Source organism: Mastigoproctus giganteus, chromosome 10 (assembly GCF_048544385.1).
Source record: "Mastigoproctus giganteus isolate SK-2022 chromosome 10, ASM4854438v1, whole genome shotgun sequence".
In the NCBI taxonomy this organism is placed as follows: domain Eukaryota; kingdom Metazoa; phylum Arthropoda; class Arachnida; order Uropygi; family Thelyphonidae; genus Mastigoproctus; species Mastigoproctus giganteus.
In genome coordinates, this window is record NC_143584.1 from 160,467,262 (window position 1) to 160,489,065 (window position 21,804).

The following is a 21,804-nucleotide window of genomic DNA, read 5'->3' on the forward strand; positions in this document are numbered from 1 at the left end:
CCCATCTGGTCACTCCAAATGTTTGTCTAGTTCAGCCTTAAATTTATTTAAGCTATCAACTTCCACAACAACAGATGAAGTCTGTTCCAGCAATCAACTACCTGCTGGCTAAAAGCAAACTTCTGCACATCTATTCTACAACTCCACATTCTTCCATTCAGAAGAATGCGGAGCAAACTTCCTCAAATTGAGGAAAGAATAGATATTAGCATATCTATTCTTTCCTTAATTTGAATCAATGCCCCCCCCCCCCTCAGGTTCTTAATATGATCAAGCATAAGTATCGCGTCAGCATTGAGCCTGCACAAACCATTCAACGCCTTATACACCCCGATCAGATCACCTCGCAGGTGCCTAGTCTCCAGATGCTGCAACATGCAGAACTTAAGACTTTCTTTGTAAGTGCATCCCTTTGTTCCTCTCACCAATCTTGTTGCCGTTCTCTGTACTCGTTCTAGCAACTCTACATCCTTCCTAAAATGAGGCCTCCAGACCTGTATACAGTACTCAAGGTGTAGCCTGACCATTGCCTTATACAAAGGGATAATCACCTCCTTGTCTCTGTTAGCAAAATTCCTATATATCATTGACAAAACCCCATGACTTGCTCTGGCAGCCCATCTGCACTGCTCAGAGAACTTCATATATAACTGCACAATTACCCCCAGGTCTTTTTTATTCTCCACCTCTCTGAGCATAGTACCACACAGTTAGTACATTTCTCTTTGGTTACTGCTACCCATATGGAGTACTTTGCATTTGTCAATGTTAAACTTCAGTTGCCACTTCTGAGCCCATCTGCCTGACTTTTCTAGATCCTGTTGCAGTAGCATACTGCCTTTAGTGTCATTAACAACCCTGCCAACCTTTGTGTCATCTGCAAACTTGGATATTAAGCCTGATATACCTTCATCGAAATCATTGATAAATGATTTCGATGGACCCAGCACCGAACACAGGGGACTCCGCTAATAACATTAGTCCATGTAGAGCAGTGTCCATTTATTACCACTCCCTGCCGTCTCCCACTCAACCCTCCCTTTTTCCTTAGCACCCCCTGTGTTAAGGAAAAGTAAAAGGTTTGTGGTGGTAGGATCCACCAGGCAAAATGTTGGGATGGGAGGTGGGAATGTGGGGAAGTAAATCATAAGATCAGAGTGCTCTGTGTGTGTGGGGAGGGGGGGTCCACTCTGTGGATACATAGTGCAGCTCTACATGAAATCCCATGCTAGCCAGACTAGCTGTAGCCAGTGTCAGTAGTTCCCACACCATGCCTCAAAATAGAGGATGCATGGCATCAGCAAGGCATGGGTGGTTCCCTGTAGGTTGCTCCCACTGCAGTCCAAGTAGGGGGAACCTGCCAGAACACTACACACACTCTTCATATGTTGAGCAGTGTCCAACTTATAGATGCACAGGTATACACATTTCTTTTTTTTTTATTATTATTACTCATTTAGGGTCAGACTGGTAGGTAAGAACGGACAACAATTACTAACTCGTATCTCTTTTCATACATCATCATACACTCAGAGAGAGGACACAGGTACCACATAAATAAACAACTATCAAGACATCCACACTTTTTTTTTTTTTTTTTTTTTTTTTGTGAGTCATCACAACTACATTCACTTGGCCCCTGCATATTTTGCACAGGTGACTTTACTTGCATTCACATTTGTACATCTTAACCTGAAAAGATACTTTTTTTTTTTTTACACAAACACGCACACCCACATGCCAGAATGCTACACACTCTTTGTATGTTCAAACCTTACAAACACCTTCCACTCTTACAGATACATAGGTATACACATTCCTTTTTTAACACACATTTTATAGAATTTTTTTTTTTTTTTTCAATGTAAGTGAACTCATTTCCTACCCAGCGAGTTACATATATCAACGCTGACTACATTATTACATACATTCACTCACACTTAACATACACTCCATCAAAGACATTTCCTTTTGTACTTGCACTGGGTGGAAAACATTCTAGCAGGCCAGTTATTATCAGTAGGTGTCACAGTTTAGGTTATCACTGCATGGTTGCTTCTCCTAGTTTCAAAAGTTTTTTGAGCAAATTCAGAAAAGGCCATGTAATGCATGTCATCAGAGATGAGAAGTTGTTCATCTCTGTGACTAATGGGTCCTATTTTTGAAACTTGAGTATTTGCTCTTGACATTTCAAAGGCTTTTGATTGTGTTTGGCATAAAGGTCTTCTAAATAAGCTTCCATCTTATGGTTTGTTAACTGTTATTTGTAATTTGGTATCTTCTCGAATATACACTACTAGTTCCTCAAATGCTGATCTTTAGGTAATTCTCCAGTGAGGTGAAAGATAACTTAGTTAATTTCAATCCTTATAAAACTCGGTCTTATATTTTACAAAAAGGAATCTTCTGCTCCTATGCTTTTCTTTGACGACACTCAGATTTCTAGACAAGATCACATATCTCTACTAGGGATTATACTGACTTCTAATATCTATTGTCATAGGTCCATCACAAATATTGCTTCCTCTGCATCTGAAAAACTGAGTTTTCCCTTTTGCTCTCAGCATTACTTTTTTTCTAAACAACTACTCACTCTGTATAAATCTCAAATCTGCCCTACCACATATCTCTGCTAGGAATATTGGTCCCACATGTGGGGTGTTGCCTCATAACTTTTCTCTCAGGCTTTTAGACTCCATTCAAAAGAGGGCACTTAGGTTAATGATCTGTTTCTTACAAAGTCTTTCCGCTCTGTCTCTTAGATGTTCTGTTTCTGATTTCATGCTTCTTCTATAGATACTTCCATGGGCACTGTTCTTTTGAATTGGCTTCTATAATTTCCCCCTTTCTTATAAGAGCCGAACATGTGCTTTTTATTTATTTTTTCCAGTCTAATGTCAGCAGGTATCTTCTTTTATCTTCTCAACCTTGAATCCACTCACAGTGCTAAGTGCAGTCAGTCCTTGTATAACACGGTAGTTGTGTTCCTAGAAACCCTCGAGCAATATAAATAACAGGCCTTATGGGAAAAATAGGGTTAAATGCTGACAACCCAAGGTTTAACACACATTTGTAACCAGAACATTACCAAACATGATAAATAATTGTAATAATATACTTATCTATTTTATTACAATTTTTACGTGATAAAATATTGCTAATGCTTTTGCTTTTATCCTGATCTCTTCTTCGTTTGATCTTCTATCCAAATAGATAAGATGTTCCATCCAATCCAATTCTTTGTGTCTTGATCTAATGTCTTTTGTTACACTTTTGAGTTGTTCCTGCTATAAAAGTTGCTTTTATTTTCTCTGCATTCTTTCTAATTGTTCTCGTCGGTTAGGTTATGCTATTTCCTAACCTAACCTTAAACTTTAAGTTAGAAAATAAGGTTTCCTAACTTCATCTGTCACATCAACATGTCAATCAATATATCATTCTTGACTTCTGTTGCCACTACTGATAACATGCACCATCTGTTTACCGATAATGCAGGGAGAAACTGCGGTAGCAGCAAACCAGTTTGTCCGGCAAGTTCCCCGTAGTTTGCCGTGGTTCTTGTGTTGTCTTTCTTTACCTTAGCCACTTTTCTTTTTCTCTCTGAACCTGCAGTAGCTTCACCTTTATGCTTCTTTTTCACACTGTTTTCAAGTATTTTACTCATTTCTAGGAAATAAAGCACAATTACGTATAAAAAGAACAAAAATGAGGAGGCATGTTTAATACACACAAACAAAGCAGTGCACATGTAGCAACTGAGTAAAACAACACAGTAAGTGTTGTGTTCAGCTCTGTTGTGATTCCGCCGTGTTCAACCGCCATTTCTTATAAATGAAAAACCTAATCATGCATAAGCAAATTTGGTTTATGTTATATGTGACGTCATTCTCCTATTTATAAATCATGTATGATTGAATTCATTTAGCATAAATACGCGTTATATGAGGACTGACTGTACTATACTTTCTAATGCCTTTTGTGTTTGGGGTTTTTCAAAAAAAAAAAAACGATTAGAGAGCATAAGTTAAATGATTAAAAAGAAAAATTCAATATTGAACATTATTTTTTCAGTATTTGTTTGAATGAAAGCTGGGCAATATATCATCTTTGCATATTGCTACAAACTGAACAAGAAATTGTACAAAGATACCATATCAGAAGTTTTTCTGAATAAATGTAGTCAAAATTGGAAATTAAATCATTCTTTAATTTCTACAATTAAAAATAAAACTATTTATTGTAGGGAAAATTAAAGAAAGTGAGCAATCAAGAAAATTAACACAAAGAAGAAACAACTCTGTCAACACTACTTCTCTAATACAAATACTGAAAAATAGCAATTTTGAACTTGTACAGCTGAAATCAGTGAATTCTAAAGAAAAATGGGCAGAGAAGAAAACATTTCTGCATTTGATAGGACACTCACATAAGTCAATACAAAACTAAAGCATTCCACAGGTATTTCCATCCATGCTTGCTTGCTTGCTGCACCGCCGTCCACAAATCCATTTCATTCCTGGGTGGAGGATCCAAAGCTCAAATGGACCTTTCCATGGCATCTTCCATGGTGATAAAATCTGCAGAATGCTCTTTGAAACATGTTCTAGTCACCACTGCTCTGTGGGGAGGTGCATTGTCCTGCTGGAAGGTTCCATTGCCCTGTGGGTGCATGATGACCATGAAGGGATGCAGATGGTCTGCAAGGATGGATACATAACCTGGATCATTCAGAATTGCATCTAAACATACCAGAGGTCCCATATAGACGTACCTGCCTGAACAGTTCCTTGTTGACATGATGGCTAGGCACCTCCATAGCCAGGTGGGCAGGAGCAGCAGTGCATAGCACACGCTTCTTGATTAGACTGGGGTTCGAGCCCATGACCACCAAATACGGAGGATGCGAAAAGGTCGGAATGACCACCGCATATCCCCGGAGCAATATGGCCTTAGTTGCTAATGCTCCTAAAAAACCAAATAAGAAATAACAAACAGACATGATGGCTGCATAGCTTCGTGTGGTTACGCACCCTCCCGTCCACTCGAAATAACTGTAAATGGGACTCATCAGACCAGGAGACCCATCTCCAATCATCCAGTGCCGATGTTCTTTCGGCCAGTTGTGGCATAGAGCCTGTGTCGTAGTGTTAATTAACAATGGGACTCTGGTGGGTCGGCAGCTCCCATAGCCTATTGCGGCTAATGATCACCTGGTGGTCTTGGTGGAGACATTTCTGGCACATCCCTCGTTGAAATCAGTGGTGATTTGTGCCCCTGTTGCTCTCCACTTGGCTGAAACAGTGTGAGCGGCACTGTTTCAGCCAGCTGGCGACATCAACAGCCACGTTCATTCACCACCTTTCTTCACCCACAGCGCTGCCCACGATGAGATGTTATTCTGGAAATGGTGTATTCCCAATACGCTCTTGATACTGTCAAACAGGGATAGTGCAATTTCTGTACCACCTCTGCGATAGAGTGACCCATGCGTCGGGCACCCACTATCATCCTTCTTTCAAAGTTGGTTAATTCATGATATTTATTGATACTGACATCAAATTACCGTCTACATGAATGCAGTGTACCAATATACGTGCCAAGTGGTGGGTTCGTCCACCAGTGAGAGGGGTGACAGCGTTGCATTGCCCAAGAACCAGGTATCCTACGAATTCTGTCATTTCAGTGTATTACATTCAGTTGTATATTTTTATTTTGAGTTATGAGGAAAATACATTAGAAATGATAGTCTTTGGATTTCAGGACGTTCAAAAGTTATTCCATTCTAAAATTATTATCTCAGTGGAAGAATGTGACAACGTAATTGATTTTTACTCATTATCTCTTACTTATATTAAGTTGGTCAAAATATGGCAGGACTGCATGTGGTCAGGACAAATTGACATGTTGGAATGTGTTATACTGATGTTTCATTGTGTGTATTCTTATATGTTTCTTATTATAGCTGCTAACATTTTTTTCTTTGCACCTCAATGTATATTTTAGAGTCACCATTAGGAATAAGAAATTATGCATCTGATGAAGAATATGAAGCAGATATAAATGAAAATGTGGTAAGATTCTTAATTGATTTTCAAAATTAAGTTTACTTAAAATTTTTGCAAAGAATGCAGTGGTACTTGTATTACAAAGCAGAATTGTTTTATTCAGAAAATTAGCTTTCCTTGATCACAAGATAAAGGAAGGTACATTTAGCTGCTATCTTTTAGCACAAAAATCACCAAAACAACAAATCATCATTAAATTAAATGAGAAGCACTCTTCCTGTATCAAATTCAATTTATTCTTCTTGGACAGAATATAAAGTTTAAATTTGGATAAATTTAAAGTTGGATCCAAATTTTTGCAGGTATATCTAAATCTGTTTCAGTGTTTACTGTAGTTTAATGCATTGCTTTCCCTATAGTAGACATTGAAGAAGTGGATGCATCCATGAAATCTTTGTTTTAATTTTGAGTTTATATATTCTGTGCAAGGAACAGTGCTTTTTTTGTAAAAAAATAGGTGCTGGTACTCATTCTTTGCTATCAGGAGAAATTGAAATTTAAAAGGATATGAAAAGTACTCTAAAAAATTTTTTCCCCTGATATTGTTACTTTCGTAGTAATGTTTTTGGAATAAGAACAACAAATTTAGTATATTAACACAGATTATTAAGTATAAATTAATTATTCAAGTATATATAGAAAAATAAGTAAAATGTGAATAAAATAAGTAAATAAATTGGTCAACTACTGAGTACCGGGTGCTCAGGATGACACGAATGGTCATTAGTGTAGTATCTCAAATAGAGTGCTTTATGGTAACTGAAAAAAGTTTCTAGTGCCCCAGCTTGGCCTAAAACTTAGGAAATAACGAAAACGTTGTCTATTTGTGTCTTTCCAGTTATTGTGAGTGCCAAGGGTGGGAGAAACAACTCTGACTTCTTCCTGGAGAAGCGAATGGCAGGTGAGGGCCGTGCAAGACCCCGCGCAGGCACCTCTCCACCACCACCGCCTCAACACTGGCTCTCTGAGTACTTCCTTGCCAGGACAATTCCAGCTTTGAAAATTGTTAAAAATACTTCTGGTCGCAAAATTTATAAATGACCTTTATAGAATTATTAACTAACTATTTAGCAACCTTTCTGTCACCAAAAGGAGAGTTACTTAATACAAAGAAGCGCGCTATCGCAATAAAAAATAGTTTTTTTAATTTTAACACAAAAATAAATGATAGAGTTCAATCGGAATAGTTTTCCCTTGATAAGCATCGATTAATGCATAGCTAATGTGATTTTTAAATTTTTAGCTCCATTAGCGACAGAAATAGAGGGAGGGGTCATGAAAATTACTCACATTTTCCTGTCTGGCACCATCATTTTTAATTTTAAAAATATTTTAAACACAATTGTTGAGCTCTTTCCAACAGTGTAGCTATAGGTTGTCGACAACATTTTTATCCCCCCACATTTTAACCCCCCCTCCATTTCTCAGACAAATTTTTGTCAACAATGATCAATATGGCGTTATGTTGGCCCACTTGATGTGCAAACCCATGCAAAATTTCTAGTAGTAGTAATAGTAGTAGTGGCATGTGATGCAAGAAAGCAAGTGTATGAGCTTATGCAGCATCAGCCAAAAAAAAAAAAAATTACAAAACAAATATCCCCTCTAAATATTTGTCCAGTTCCTCCTTAAATTTATTTAACCTATCAACTTTCACAATGACAGATGGAAGTTTGTTCCAGCAATTAACCACCCACTGGCTAAAGGCAAATTTCCGCATATCTATTCTACATCTGTCCTTCCTCAATTTCCTGGTAAGAGGATCCCTTCACCAATCTTGTTGACCTTCTCTGTACACACTCAAGCAAAGCTACATCCTTCCTAAAATGAGGCTTCCAGACTTGCACGCAGTACTCAAGGCATGGCCTGACCATTGCGTTATACAGAGGGACAATCACCTCCTTTTCCCTGCTAGCAAAATTCCTGTATATCATTGACAACAAACACCCCATGACCTGCCCTGGCAGCCTGTCTGCATTGCTCAGAAAACTTCATATCTGACTGCACAGTTACTCCCAGGTCCTTTTCATTTTCTACCACCTTAAGTGTATAGTCAATAGGTTGAGTGGTTCCAGGGATACAATGCTGTGACAAGCAGACAACTGAGTGACATTTTAAGGGTCCTTCGCTAGACTATGGTCCCTAATAATAATAAGTAAAAATAAATAACGTAAGTAAAAATAATTTTATAATAAAGTTTTTGTAGAATATTCCAAACTTTTATTAAGTTTTCATCCAACACCCTATGCTGACTTCTTCTTTTTTTCCTCTTTGTGTGTCTCTTTCTTAATGACGTTTTCGGAGCAGCCACGAATCGACATATTTTGCTGGATCAAAGCGGGTCAGTGGTGGGCATACAATTTTAAGAAACAGTAGTGAAGAAACTGTTTTTGTCATCAACGAAGCTCTGGTTGGGCTGACAATCAGATTCATTTCTGAAAATCCTCATTCACATTCACTCGGTGAAATTGGTATCGTACTCAGAGCGTCCATCAAATTTTTCAATTCTTCCGAAACCATCTTTTCAATTAGGTAACCCTGAAATCCACAAATTGCATTTAACCGTAACCTAATTGACAATTTTCTAAGTTCATTTTCACCAAATGCCAACAATTCATGTTTAGAAGGTTTAATACCTTCAATGTCCTCGTTTTCCATCTCTCGTCATCAGTATTGTCACTAGTTGTTAAATTTGAATTTTTATTTTATTTATTTTTTTTAAACTGTCAAAAATGTCAGTGTCATCCGGATATTCAGGTACTGTGACCATGTAAACAGAGATAGGGAAAATTTATGGAAAAATGTGGATAACGCACTTCCGCGAAACGTCAGATGATTATTTGTCGAGGTAAAATAAAATCACCCTCTCCTAATTCTCGAACGGGGTGCTTACATTTGATTCACGAAGGTGTCCAACCTATGGCCAGCCCGAAAAGTGAACTAAAACAGCATTTTAAATTTTGTTAATTATCAAAAAAATCTCATTAAATGTTTTGTTAAGTAAATGTAATTGTGTATTGTACTGAATAAAATTTTCGAATATTTTCAATTTTACCTGCATCAAGATATCGAAAATGTAACGCGCTAAAAAATCTAACTTTGAATTTTTTTGAATATTGCCCCTGTATGGGAAATGGTGGACCAGAGCCCATTGGGAATAGCCCTTGATCTGCTCACTGCAGACCAGCACGACTTCTCTGTACATGGGACGGGTGGTCGGATAGTTTTTACTAGGTACTGTACCACTAAGTTGTAGAATGGTAATCCCTTTAGCTCTCTTAATTCACGCAGCAGCACTAATTGCCTAAATTGCTTGAAGGCCAGAACTGCAAACAGGGCGTACCGAGTTCATCCGCTCCTAATCCGTTCGCTATATGAAAATTTTCTCACTCAACGGAAACTATTTTAAATTTAACTTCCAAGGGGAATTCAAAATAATTAAACAGAGGTCCGACTGAGTAATTTAGAATTATAAAAATGGTTATACAGTTTTATATAGAAAATATCTTAACAATAGACAGTGAAAAATGTAAATTTAGTTAAATAATTTTAAGTTTATTTGAATAGTAGATAAACATGTGAAAAAAAAATTACGGAATATTACAAATTTCAAAGTGCACTGCATCCAAATGTCACACGTCACTGTTAATAAAGGTGCCGGTACGTTGCGTACCGTCACAAAAAAAAGCACTGGCAAGAAGAATAAATTGAATTTTATATAAGGCAAGCAGTTCTTATTTATTTTTAATAAACTATTTTCCTTTTATGCACAGGAACTCCACTTAGATTGGCTTTGCTCCATCAGAAATTGATTGTATATTCGTATGAAATAGCATCTGAAAGGAAATGAAAAACTCATAATGTTAAGAAAAAGACTACAGAAAAACTTAGGTGGTATCTTGAAATACCTACTCTAAGAGTAGAAACTTTTGTCTTTGGCAACAAGAAAGCAAGCAACAATCCTAGTAATATGTATGCTGGGATTTATACAAATAGCTAAACAGATATGTGATACTTTTAGTTACATCTACAAATGCGTTCATTGTAATCAGTAGAATTTTATTTTTATATATAGTTTGGTAACTATCATTGTATCTCTTTTATAATATTCGTATGGAATTGAAATATATTATTTAGGAAAAGATCTGGGTTAATTTTTTGTTTCTGTTACTTTTTTTGCATTTTTTAAGATTTAATGCATTCATTTAATTTTATTGCAGCCTGCAGATGAAGCTCAGGATATTGCAATCAATGGAGAAAGTAGAATTCCTTTTTACAAAAAAATTCATTTTAGGAGCAAACCATCATTTCCACCCCCAAAACTAAAACGTAAGTTTCTATCCTTGATTTGATAAAACGAATAAAACTCATCCAGCTGTAATGCGTAACATGCGTTCTGAAAAACTGTACATAGTAGAAACACATTTTATAGCATGGACATTTTTAAGTATCATTCAGGGACAGGTTCCATAAAAGCTATAAATTGTTGATAATTACCTATTTACAAACTTATTTTTATCAGTACATATTACTTATGATTGGTAAATAACATATTAAAACTCCAAGACTATTAAATAAAAATTTATTGAAATAAAATATATGAGCAGTGTTGTTTTGTTTTAGGTGGCTAATTTTTCAATCCGAGGTGTGTGATGGGGGGGGGGGAATCTTCTTGGGCCAGTTTTTTAATATAATGAATGTAAGGTTAGTTGCCTAACTCGCTTTTGTTTTTCTGTTCTAAAATAAATCTGGAACCGCTCATTGGATCATCCAATTTTCTTATAAATGTGCAATTTCTTTCAATGTCTGGATCCATATCGGAAAGCCAGAACTTTAAAACTTCCATTTTTATTTCAATATTTAGTGCTTTCTATTTTTTTTTTTTTTTCACTCATTGTTTATAGTATGCATAGTAAGAATTCATATATATAGGAACTGTATATCATTTTTTTCACTCAAAGTATATAAAAAATCAAAATATGCAGCCTGTGCTCTGGGCAACCATAAATTGAAATTATGCTATTGAGAAAGAGTATAATATGGCAGTGTGTCTGTTTTGTGCATGTAATGGCAAACAAAATGTCAAATATATAAGCATGTAACCTGAAATGTTTGTCATGAAATGTTGCATTATAGTAGAATGAGTTGTAAATGTGCCTTTGAAATGTTTAGTGTGACTGCTTGAATTTTTACATTTTTCCAAACTTTTTCCATGAATTTGTTGAAAGATTAGCATTAACAAAGGTACGTGATGATGAAAGCTTATATAGCATCAGCCAAAAAAAAAAAAAAAAAAAAAAAAAAACACACTCCCTTCTCATTTCACCCATCCACTCGCTCCAAATGTTTGTCTAGTTCTGCCTTGAATCTATTTAAACTATCAACTTCTACAACAACAGATGGAAGTTTGTTCCAACAATCAACCACCCATTGGCTAAAGGCAAACTTCCGCACAAGTATTCTACAACTGTCTTTCCTCAATTTGAATTTATGCCTTCTCAGGCGATTATTCTGAGCAAGAGGAAGAATCCCGTCAGCATCGAGCATGCTCAAACCATTCATGGCTTTATACACCTCAATCAGATCACCTTGCAGGTGCCTAGTCTCCAGACATTGTAATTTGCAAAACTTAAGCCTTTCTTCGTAAGAGCAACCCTTTGTTCCATTCACTAATCTTGTTGCCCTTCAAAGTAATATATAACCAAGATTATATATTACTTTGAAGGGTAATATATAAGATAAGTAATATTAATCAAGAGGTCCTTTATGAATCAGCATTGCTGGGTTTGATGTTGGTGGCAATGCTAGACTATACTGTTATGGCTGTGAATATTGAATCGAGCCTTTGGCAAGTAGGTACATTTATGGTATACTCATGAGCCAAAACATTATGACCACTTCTATCTCCAAGATTGGACGCATCCTGCAGCACCTAGGAGTGACATCACTGACCAGCACAGCATTATATTGTGACAGCACAGGTAGTGCCTGTCAGTTCATCAGTACAAAGCCAATTTAAAAAAGGGAAGGATCTGATGGAGAAATGATTTGTGGTGCTAGAAAGGCAAGAATGCCAGCATCTCAGCAACTGCAGGCATTGTCAGCTGTTCAAGGGCTGCCATAGTGAAGGTGTGGCAAGAATGGTCTAAAGGACACACAACCACCCAATATACCAGGATGATTTACTGAGATTTTATTGTTACACTGGTAGTAATGATGATTATATTTTTTTAGTATTTTATGATTAAATAAATAGAGCAATTCCTTTAAGAACAAGTAGAAATTTTATTTTTAAAAAACCTCCCCTAAACCCCCAGCAGCTTCCATTGAAATCTGTATTTAGCTACAGTCCTTGTGGCAGTAGAAAATAGCTCTGAAAATTAGCATAAAAACTTCACCATTTAACATACAAAAGCTTAAATTGAATAAATTCCATGGAATTCTGATCTATAAGATGATGACACTGAATTCTGTGATATATAAACAAATGTAGATGATATTACTATATTAAAAAACAGTAGTAACAATGAACTTATTTATTTTTCATGTTATTTTCACAGTTTTTTTTTTTTTTTTTTTTGCTATATTTTTTTTTCTTGTTTTTGACAACAGTTTTTCTCTAATGTTGGATATTTGTCAAACTCAGAACAATGGCCTCCCAGACTTCCATCAGTATGCCACTAAAACTTGTGTCTATCTCTTAACATTTAGATGATTAATTTTCATAACAATCTGTCTGCTTTGACAAACAATTTAACTGAAATGACATTTGGCCTCAAGGCGGGGACGACTCCCCAATCTCTACCATGCGTTACTGTCCCCACCACTCTGATGTTCGACAATAAAGTCAAAGTATAAACACGTTATTATTTAAAAAGTTTTATTTACAAAAGTTAAAAATTACACAAAGAAGCTCACTTCACAGAGACTGCCAGCATTGAAAACTACTTGTAGCCCACCTGTTATAGAAAATCCATTGCCACACAAGTTCTGAGAACTCGTCTGCAGGAACCTACATGCATTACAGAGACTTTCATTGAATCAATTATCCTATAGTACATCATAATTGCAGTTTCTGCATTATATCAAAAATGGAAGAAAATCTTTTTCATTGAGAGATAAACAGTAAGTAGAAATATGCGCTCTTTAAACTTCCATCTCCATAAAATCTAACCAAATGACATTTTCATTAAAAGTACAATATTCTTTTTATTTATTTCACAATTTCATTGGTATTTATTCTACAAGATTAGCATATTTTAAATAGTGATGTAATAATTCCTTTATAACATGACATTTACTTAAGTTTTATTTGAATTATAAAATTATTCAGGAGTAGAACTAAAGATTAAAACAATTCATTATTACTTCTTACTGCTAAATAAGAATGCTTATAATTTAATAATAATAATAATTTTACAGTATGTTATAATATTTTTAATAGGGATAGAGGTAAATTCAGCTAATATTCGAAGGTGGATAAAAGAAGAAGATGTAGAAAAACTTGAAAATGCTGTTTTAGAAGGTTATGGAGACAAAGTAGCAAAAGAAAATGCAGATAGTGAAGAAATTCAGAACTATTTGAATAACACAATTCCAGATATGGTGCTGAGAATTAAAGCAATTCATAGTGCCATTTCCTGTGATGACCTTGTAGAACTTCAGAATTATCTAGATAGGAAAGATTTTGCTTTAGCTAAGGACAACTTAGGAATGACACCCATACACCGAGCTGTTCTTTTCAATCGAGGAGAAGTTGTTAAGTTTCTAATAGAGACATTTCCTGAAACTGTAAATGCTAAAGATAAGGTAAATTCTTCTGATATTTTTTTTTCTTTAATATGAAATGAAAATTTATTTTCCTAAAATTTATATTATTTTATAGTTATATAATAAAGTTCTCATTTTATTAATCTGAAATTGAAATAACCAGAAAATTTCTTTGCCAGTCACAATAAACAAAATAAGACTGCTGCACATACAATACTTTTATGTGCAGGTGGTGGATAGAATAATGTATGAAATTGATGTACTAAAACCTTCTAATGGGCATGCAAAGCAGGAGGGTATCACACACATATGACCAGCTGGTGCAACATGCAGATTGCTTTCTAGCAGTCTTTTGATCATGGATATAAAAGCAGGCTGCACCATGAATCAAGTATTATGAGTGAGCATGACTGCAAGAGAAAACAGTGAATTTGAATTGGGTGTAATTGTTGGAGCTTGGTTGGTAAGTGCATCTGTGACAAAGACAGTGAAACTTGTCATTGGGCCCTGAGGGAATTGTTTCAATGCAATAGTAGATCAAGTATGTGGAGAAAAAAAAAAACAGCAGTGTTTAATTTAGACCCTATCATTATATACTTTAAAAAAAATAAGTTTGTTGAGTCTGCTAGGGTATCTTTTTATTATTAGCTATGAATAAATTTATTGATTTCAGCATTGAGAACCTGTGAAACACAAATACCTTCTTCCACAACACAGCTCATTCAGATAATGACTGATACTTTCACACTGGTAAAAGCTAATGCCTTATTGTTAATACCAATGATGATGCAAGAAAGCAAGCTTATATAGCACTAGCCAAAAAATAAAAATAAAATCTACACAATTCACTCATCTGTACTCTCCAAAAATTTGTCTAGTTCTCCCTTGAATTTATTCAACCCATCTACTTCCTCAACAATAACAACAACAACAGATGGAAGCCTGTTCTAACAATCAACCACCCACTGTCTGAAAGCAAGCTTCCACACATCTATCCTGCAACCATCCTTCCTCAACTTGAATTTATGCCCCCTCGTGTGTGTGGTTTCAGTAAGTGGAAGAATTCCATTAACATTTAGCTTACTTAATCCGTTCAAGGCTTTAAACACCTCAATCAGATCTCCCCACAGGTGCCTAGTCTCAAGACTGCAATTTGCAGAACTGAAGCTCTTTCTAGGTAAGAGCACCCTTTTCTTCTCTTCATCAGTCTGGTTGCCCTTCCCTGCGCTCATTCCAGCAGATCTACATCCTTCCTAAATGAGACCTCTCTGTATACACCTAACCAATGGCCTTATACAAAGGGATAATCATCTCCTTATCCCTGCTAGCAAAGTTTCTGTATATCATTGACAAGATCCCGTGAGCTGTCCTGGCAGCATATCTGCACTGCTGAGAATTTCATGTCTGACTGCACTATTACCCCCAGGTCTTTTTCATTCTCCACTACCCTGAATATAGTAATTTATAATATACACGGATGAGCCAAAACATTATGACTAGTGAGTCATTATGCAAATCGAAGCAACTGCAGGTGAACTACGGCACGTGTGCAGGTTGGGATAAAAATCACCCGACCTGCGCACATGCCGTAGTTCACTTCCATGAAAATCACCTGATACTGAGCTCCATTAATCAATGTTACTCTTGTTCTTCAGATGGAAAAGGCAGCAGACTTAATTGAGTTTGACAAAGACCAAATTATAATGACTAGATGACTGGGTTAGAGCATATCCGAAATGGTATGGCTGGTGGGGTGCTCATGGTCAGCCGTGGTTAGTACCTACCAAAAGTGGTCCAAGGAGGGAAAACCCATGACCGGCCGGTGAGGTGTTGGATGACCATTGCTCATCGATGCTAGCGATGGCTCTCCCAGATGGTACGTGGCAACAGAAGGGTGGCTGTGGCGCAACTCACCGGTAAATGGAATGCTGGTGATGGGAGTAATGTGTCACAACACACAGTACATCAAACCCAGCGGAAAATGGGGCTACAAAGCCACAGGCTGCTCCGAGTGCCCATGCTAACCACGGTTCACTGGTGACAGCACCTACAATGGGCACACGAGCATCGAAGCTGGACCTTGAGTGATTGGAAGAAGGTTGTCTAGTCCGATGAATCATGTTTCCTGTTGCACCATGTGGATGGCCGGGTACGTGTGCGTCCTTTACCTGGGGAAGTGATGGCTCCTGAATGCACCATGGGACAAAAACAAGCCGGTGGCGGCGACTGTGGTGTCATGCTTTGGGCGATGTTCTACTGGGATATCCTGGATCCAGTCATTCTTGTGCCGGGCACTCTGACATCTACCACCTACCTAAACATCATTGATCGCCAAAATGGCCGCCTTACTCACACGTGCTGCTCATCACTCCGTGAAAATGTGTCTGGATTATGCGTTTTAAGTTTAGTATGGTAATTAAATTGTGTAATCAAGGATCTACCTACATCAGTGGATCACATTGGTGAGATTTGTTTTCAGTTTTATTGGGTGAGATAGTGTATTTCAACTCGTTTTTGATTCAGCGCTGGCAACAATGTGTCAGCTCACCATGGCAGCATTGTTCTAGCATTGGAGAGAGTGGCGTTCCACTTATTTCCCTGCCACCGCCGTTGAACTGCACTCTTGACTGGGGAGGGTGACCCCCTGTGTTATATATTAAATCACAATTTAACAGAAAGCTTATGAGAACTAGAACCTGTAGTGTGTGCTAAGGAAAATATGTTTAATCTAAATTTTAAGCATTCATATTCCAGTTAATTAAGAGTCGAAACCAACAGTGGGCTTAATGTTCATTCAACGCAGCTGAACCCAATGATATTCTGCTTAAGGCAACACGTCACTTAAGCTCCTGGCAAGGTCAAGTGGCGACAGGGTTAGTGATTGTTTCTTCCCCCACTCCCACCCACTCCTGCATACTTTCTCCTCTAGTCATCGAATGGAAGAAGTTCATTACCACTACAGTTACTGAACAATGATTTCTAAATTTCTAATGTGCTCCTCCCACCACCCACCTCATGTGGAACCTAAAATGTTAAAGACGTGATTGATAACCATGCACCATAGACAGAAATAACATCACCATCGTATTTGTTGACCGAAAACCTACTAAAGGTAGTCCCAGCTCCCTGGTGTTCTCCCCCCCTCCTCAGTGACCTGAAACTTTGACACGCCATATCTCGGCTTGGACTTGTGCCACGAACTTGTAGTCAACACCATTTGCAATCTTTTGAATCATTTTCCACAACGGTACGCATTACATTCGTTTATCTGGAATAGCTCGGTAATCCGAATTTTAGTTCAAGATGCCACAAGATACTGATAGCAACACCGCCCAAATAAACACTGCTCCGCAGGAAACAGCAGGCAGTACTCTATTGGAAACTGTGCAGCTTGAGTATACAGAGGAAACAAACTCCGCACTCAAGCGGAAAAGTAATAAAAAACAGGTCGTCGAACAGAGCGACAGAGAGACAAGAAGCCAGCAAGGATCAAGAGGAAGTCAGAACATCCTCTGCTCTCAAGCAGAAAATACCGACAATGTAAAGCAGGATGAAAACATAGTCGCTAGATCCGACTCTCCCAGAGGGGATGGAACTGGAAAAGACATTCTCCCTCGGAACAACGTTAGAGAACCTCTTGAAAGATACGAGCAACAGAATAACTACTGGACTTCGAGGAAAAATAGTATCCATCTGAACAAAGCTGGAGACAGTCCTACTACAAAACAACCTAGAGTGTGAAACTGCTAAAGCGAAACTGGAGGCCTTCCAACCCGTGGCAGCAGAAATCTTTGGCAAGGGATGCAAAGAAAAACAGCAAAGAGTTCTTTACTTATGTAAACTCTAGAAGGAAGGAGATGAATCATATTGGTCCACTTGATATCGATGGGTCAACTGTTGATGATCCTGCTCAGGTAGCTAACAAACTAAATGAATATTTTGCATCGACATTCACACATGAGGAGTTATTTAGCGAGGGGAAAGCCAGAGGTGTATTCAACTCTAGCAGTAAGCTAGAGAATCTTGTAATAATTGAGAGTAAAGTGGAGGAGAAATTGTTGAAGATAAACACAAGAAAGGCACCCGGGGTGGATGGGATCTATCCAGTTATATTAAAGGAGGCAGCAGAGGAAGTAAGCAAACCCTTAGCCATAATTATGAGAGCCTCCTTAGACTCAGGGGAGGTACCCACAGACTGGAGATGTGCAAATGTGACCCCAATTCACAAAGGAGGATCAAAGGCTGACACAAGTAATTATAGACCTGTGAATTTAACTTCTGTTCCAGGAAAATTAATGGAGGCACTAGTTAAAGAAGCACTGCAGGATCATTTAGACAAGTCTTCAGTTATAGCTCGGACACAGCATGGTTTTGTTAAGGGGAAGTCTTGCCTGACCAATTTGATTGGATACTATGATGCAGTCACAAAGGAACTGGATGCAGGGAATAACTTTGATATTATATACTTGGATCTTAGAAAGGCTTTTGATACTGTTGCACATGGAAGACTGCTGCACAAATTGGAGCAGTGTGACATTGGAGGCAAATTGCTGCTGTGGATAAAGGGGTGGCTGAGGGGGAGAAGACAGAGAGTGGTAATCAGTGGACACTACTCGTCGTGGACTAATGTTATTAGTGGAGTCCTTCCATCCCTTGACGAGCCTGCTTTCATTATTGTCCATTATTGTTTTCTGTATTCATAAATGATATTGATCATGGTATATCAAGCTTAATGTCGAAGTTTGCAGACGATACAAAGGTAGGCAGGGTTGTCAAGGACACTACTGACACTATGCTGCTGCAACACGATCTGGAAAGGTTGAGCAGATGGGCTGAGAGGTGGCAAATGAAGTTTAACATTGACAAATGTAAAGTACTACACATGGGAAACAGCAACCCCAGAGCAACGTATCAACTCTGTGGTACTACACTGACAGTGGTAGAGAATGAAAGGGACTTGGGGGTGGTTGTGCAGGCAGATATGAAGTTCTCTGAGCAGTGCAGATGGGCTGCAAGATTAGCTCATGGAGTATTGTCAATGATATACAGGAATTTTTCCAGCAGGGATAAGGAGGTGATTATTCCATTGTATAAGGCAATGGTCAGGCCGCACCTAGAGTACTGTATACAGGTCTGGAGGCCTCATTTCAAGAAGGATGTAGAGCTGCTGGAACGAGTACAGAGAAGGGCAACAAGATTAGTGAATGGAACAAAGGGGTGCTCTTACGAAGAAAGGCTTAAGTTTTGCAAATTACAGTGTCTGGAGACTAGGCACCAGCGAGGTGATCTGATAGAGGTGTATAAAGCCTTGAATGGTTTAAGCATGCTCAATGCTGATGGGATTGTTCCTCTCGCTCAGAATAATCACCTGAGAGGGCATAAATTCAAATTGAGGAAAGACAGATGTAGGATAGACGTGCGGAAATTTGCCTTTAGCCAGCGAGTGGTTGGTTGGTGGAACAGACTTCCATCCCTTGTCGTGGAAGTTGATAGCCTAAATAAGTTTAAGGCTCAGCTGGACAGGTATTTTGAACGAACAGAGGGGTGAAGTGGAAGTGGTTTTTTTTTTTTTTTTTTTTTTTTGGCTGATGCTGCATAAGCTTGCTTTCTTGCATCAAATGCCTCTACTAATGCTAATGCTAAATTATTTTACCCTCCTGCCAAAAGGCAGGAGGGTAAAATTGCCCACATTTGGTAATATTGTGCCCGACCTCCACAGACGAAAACAGTACCAGCGAGCAGGTCAAAAATCTAGTGGTCACAAAGTTGGCAGACTACTTCAGAGATACCAAAATAAAATCGGTAAGGAAGACCCGAAACATAGGGATTATCATCGAGATTCAAACAAAAGAGGGAGCAACAAAAATCCTACAAAATGAGAAGATTCAAACACTCGGACTTGAAGCCCAATACCCTAGACGCAAAGGACCTAGCATCAGAATATATAACCTCAACAATGATCTGACACCAACTGCTCTCCAGGAGGAACTGTATTACAGAAACCTCCAGCACGCACATCCAGAAGAAGAACCCGCCAACTTGATTATTCCCAAGTTCAAGACGAAAGCCAGAACAGGAAATACTTACCACTGGGTCGTTGAGTTGTCACCAGCGGCCTGGGTCACGCTTAGCCAGACCGACAGAGTGTTTATAAACTGGGGCAGTCACCACTTTAGGGAACACATTGCTGTCCCTAAGTGTTTCAGATGTTGCCGGTTTGGGCATACCACTCATACCTGTGCCCAAACCCAACCCACTTGTGGCCACTGTGCAGAACGTGGCCATGACTTCAACACGTGTCCGAATAAAGACAAGCCGCCGACCTGTGTAAATTGCAAATTCCATAAACTACCAGCAGAGCACTCAGTTAGGGACAGCGAATGTCCAGTGTACTGTAAAGCAAAGAGCACTTTCCAAATGAGACTAGATTATGGCCACACGCCCTAAATCCTATAACATCAACAGGGTAAAGTTCATACAACTGAACACACAATGGTCCAAAATAGTAGCGGCGCAGTTCACAAAGAAGGCGAACGAGGAAAATCTTGACATATTCCTCATCCAGGAGCCATATGCATATCACAAGGAGGTCAGGGGTTACCCACTGGCCTATAAGATAGTGCAGGATAACAGAGAAACACCCTGGGCCTGCATATTGATTCGGAATCCAAATATAACAGCAACAAAATTAACCAACTACTGCACATCCTGGGCTGCATGTGCCCATATTATCACGCCCCTGGATGAACTTTATGTGGTATCGCTATACTGTCACCCAGGTGAAGATATACTACCAGTAACCAGATATCTGAGCAGCCTCCAGACAGACTTCCCAAACAGTAAAATTGTCGTGGGAGCGGATGCGAATTGCAGGCGACCAGCGTGTTTCAGCGAGACCACGGATAGACATGGAGTACAGAACGGGCAACAACTTGAAGACTACTTAGCGAATAGTCCGTACACAGTCCTCAACTGGCCAAACAATCTGGCAACATTCTCTAGCTCGATGGGGGAGGCCACAATCAATGTCTCTCTGGCTACCAGATCCCTCGCTGGCCACTTAATATTGTGGACCGTCCAAGAAAGCTGAACCATGTTGGACCACAGGGCCATCACATTTGAGCTCCAGGGCTCCCTTAGTCGACACCAAGCAGTGAGACAGGCACAGCCAAGATATGCCATAGAGAAGGCGGATTGGCCACTCTTCCAAGCCAAGCTGACCACAGCAGCCCAATCGCTGAACATCATTGGACTCAGCCCGGATCAGCACCAGATGACGGTCACTGGTCTCATCACTGAAGCTGCCAACACCTCTATTAAGAAGAAAAACCCAACTCCAGGGGCTGTACCCTGGTGGTCTCCAGAGCTACAGAAGGCTTAGGCAGGAGGTGCACAGGAGAAGGAAACTCTTCCAGTGGGCAAGGCACTCCCAGCCGGCAGCGGAAGTAGAGGCACTAAGACAGAACTTCCGAGATGCAAGGAACCTGTACATGGCAACCATATGCCAGTGTAAGATGCGCAGTTGGGAACACCTTGTTTCTACCACTGGAAATGATAACCCCTGGGGTGTGGTATACAGAGTAACCACAAACAAACTCCCCAGGGATGAGACCATACCAGCGACGAGGACACGGCAGGGTATTTATACCCGGACCTGGCAGGAAACAATTATTAACATCATGGATACCATGTTTCAAGACCATCTTGCCCCCTCTACCCCAGAGCAGATAACCCTCTGTGCGGACAATGAAACCTACTGCACGACTGCAACAGAAAACCTTTTCACTAAACTTGAACTGGAAACAGCTGCCATGAGGATTAGAAACAAGAAGTCGTCGAAACCATTCCAGAGGTGCTTCTTAACCTATACAACCACTGCCTCAAAGAAGGCCTGTTCCCCCAGGCCTGGAAAACTGCAAACTTGTGCCTCATTCCCAAAAGTCCCAACAAACAACTGGACCTTCCAGGT

At 38.9% G+C, this 21,804-nt stretch overlaps 1 protein-coding gene across 1 annotated transcript in view; it reads left to right on the plus strand.

Annotated features, from left to right (window-relative positions):
• Positions 1-21,804, plus strand: part of LOC150079425 (uncharacterized) — a 227,770-nt gene that overhangs the window by 75,253 nt on the left and 130,713 nt on the right. Inside the window, exons 9-11 of the mRNA XM_090383066.1 lie at positions 6,004-6,071; positions 10,286-10,394; positions 13,510-13,874. Of these exons, the coding sequence (XP_090239192.1) occupies positions 6,004-6,071; positions 10,286-10,394; positions 13,510-13,874 (542 nt within the window). The remainder of the gene's footprint in view (positions 1-6,003; positions 6,072-10,285; positions 10,395-13,509; positions 13,875-21,804) is intronic.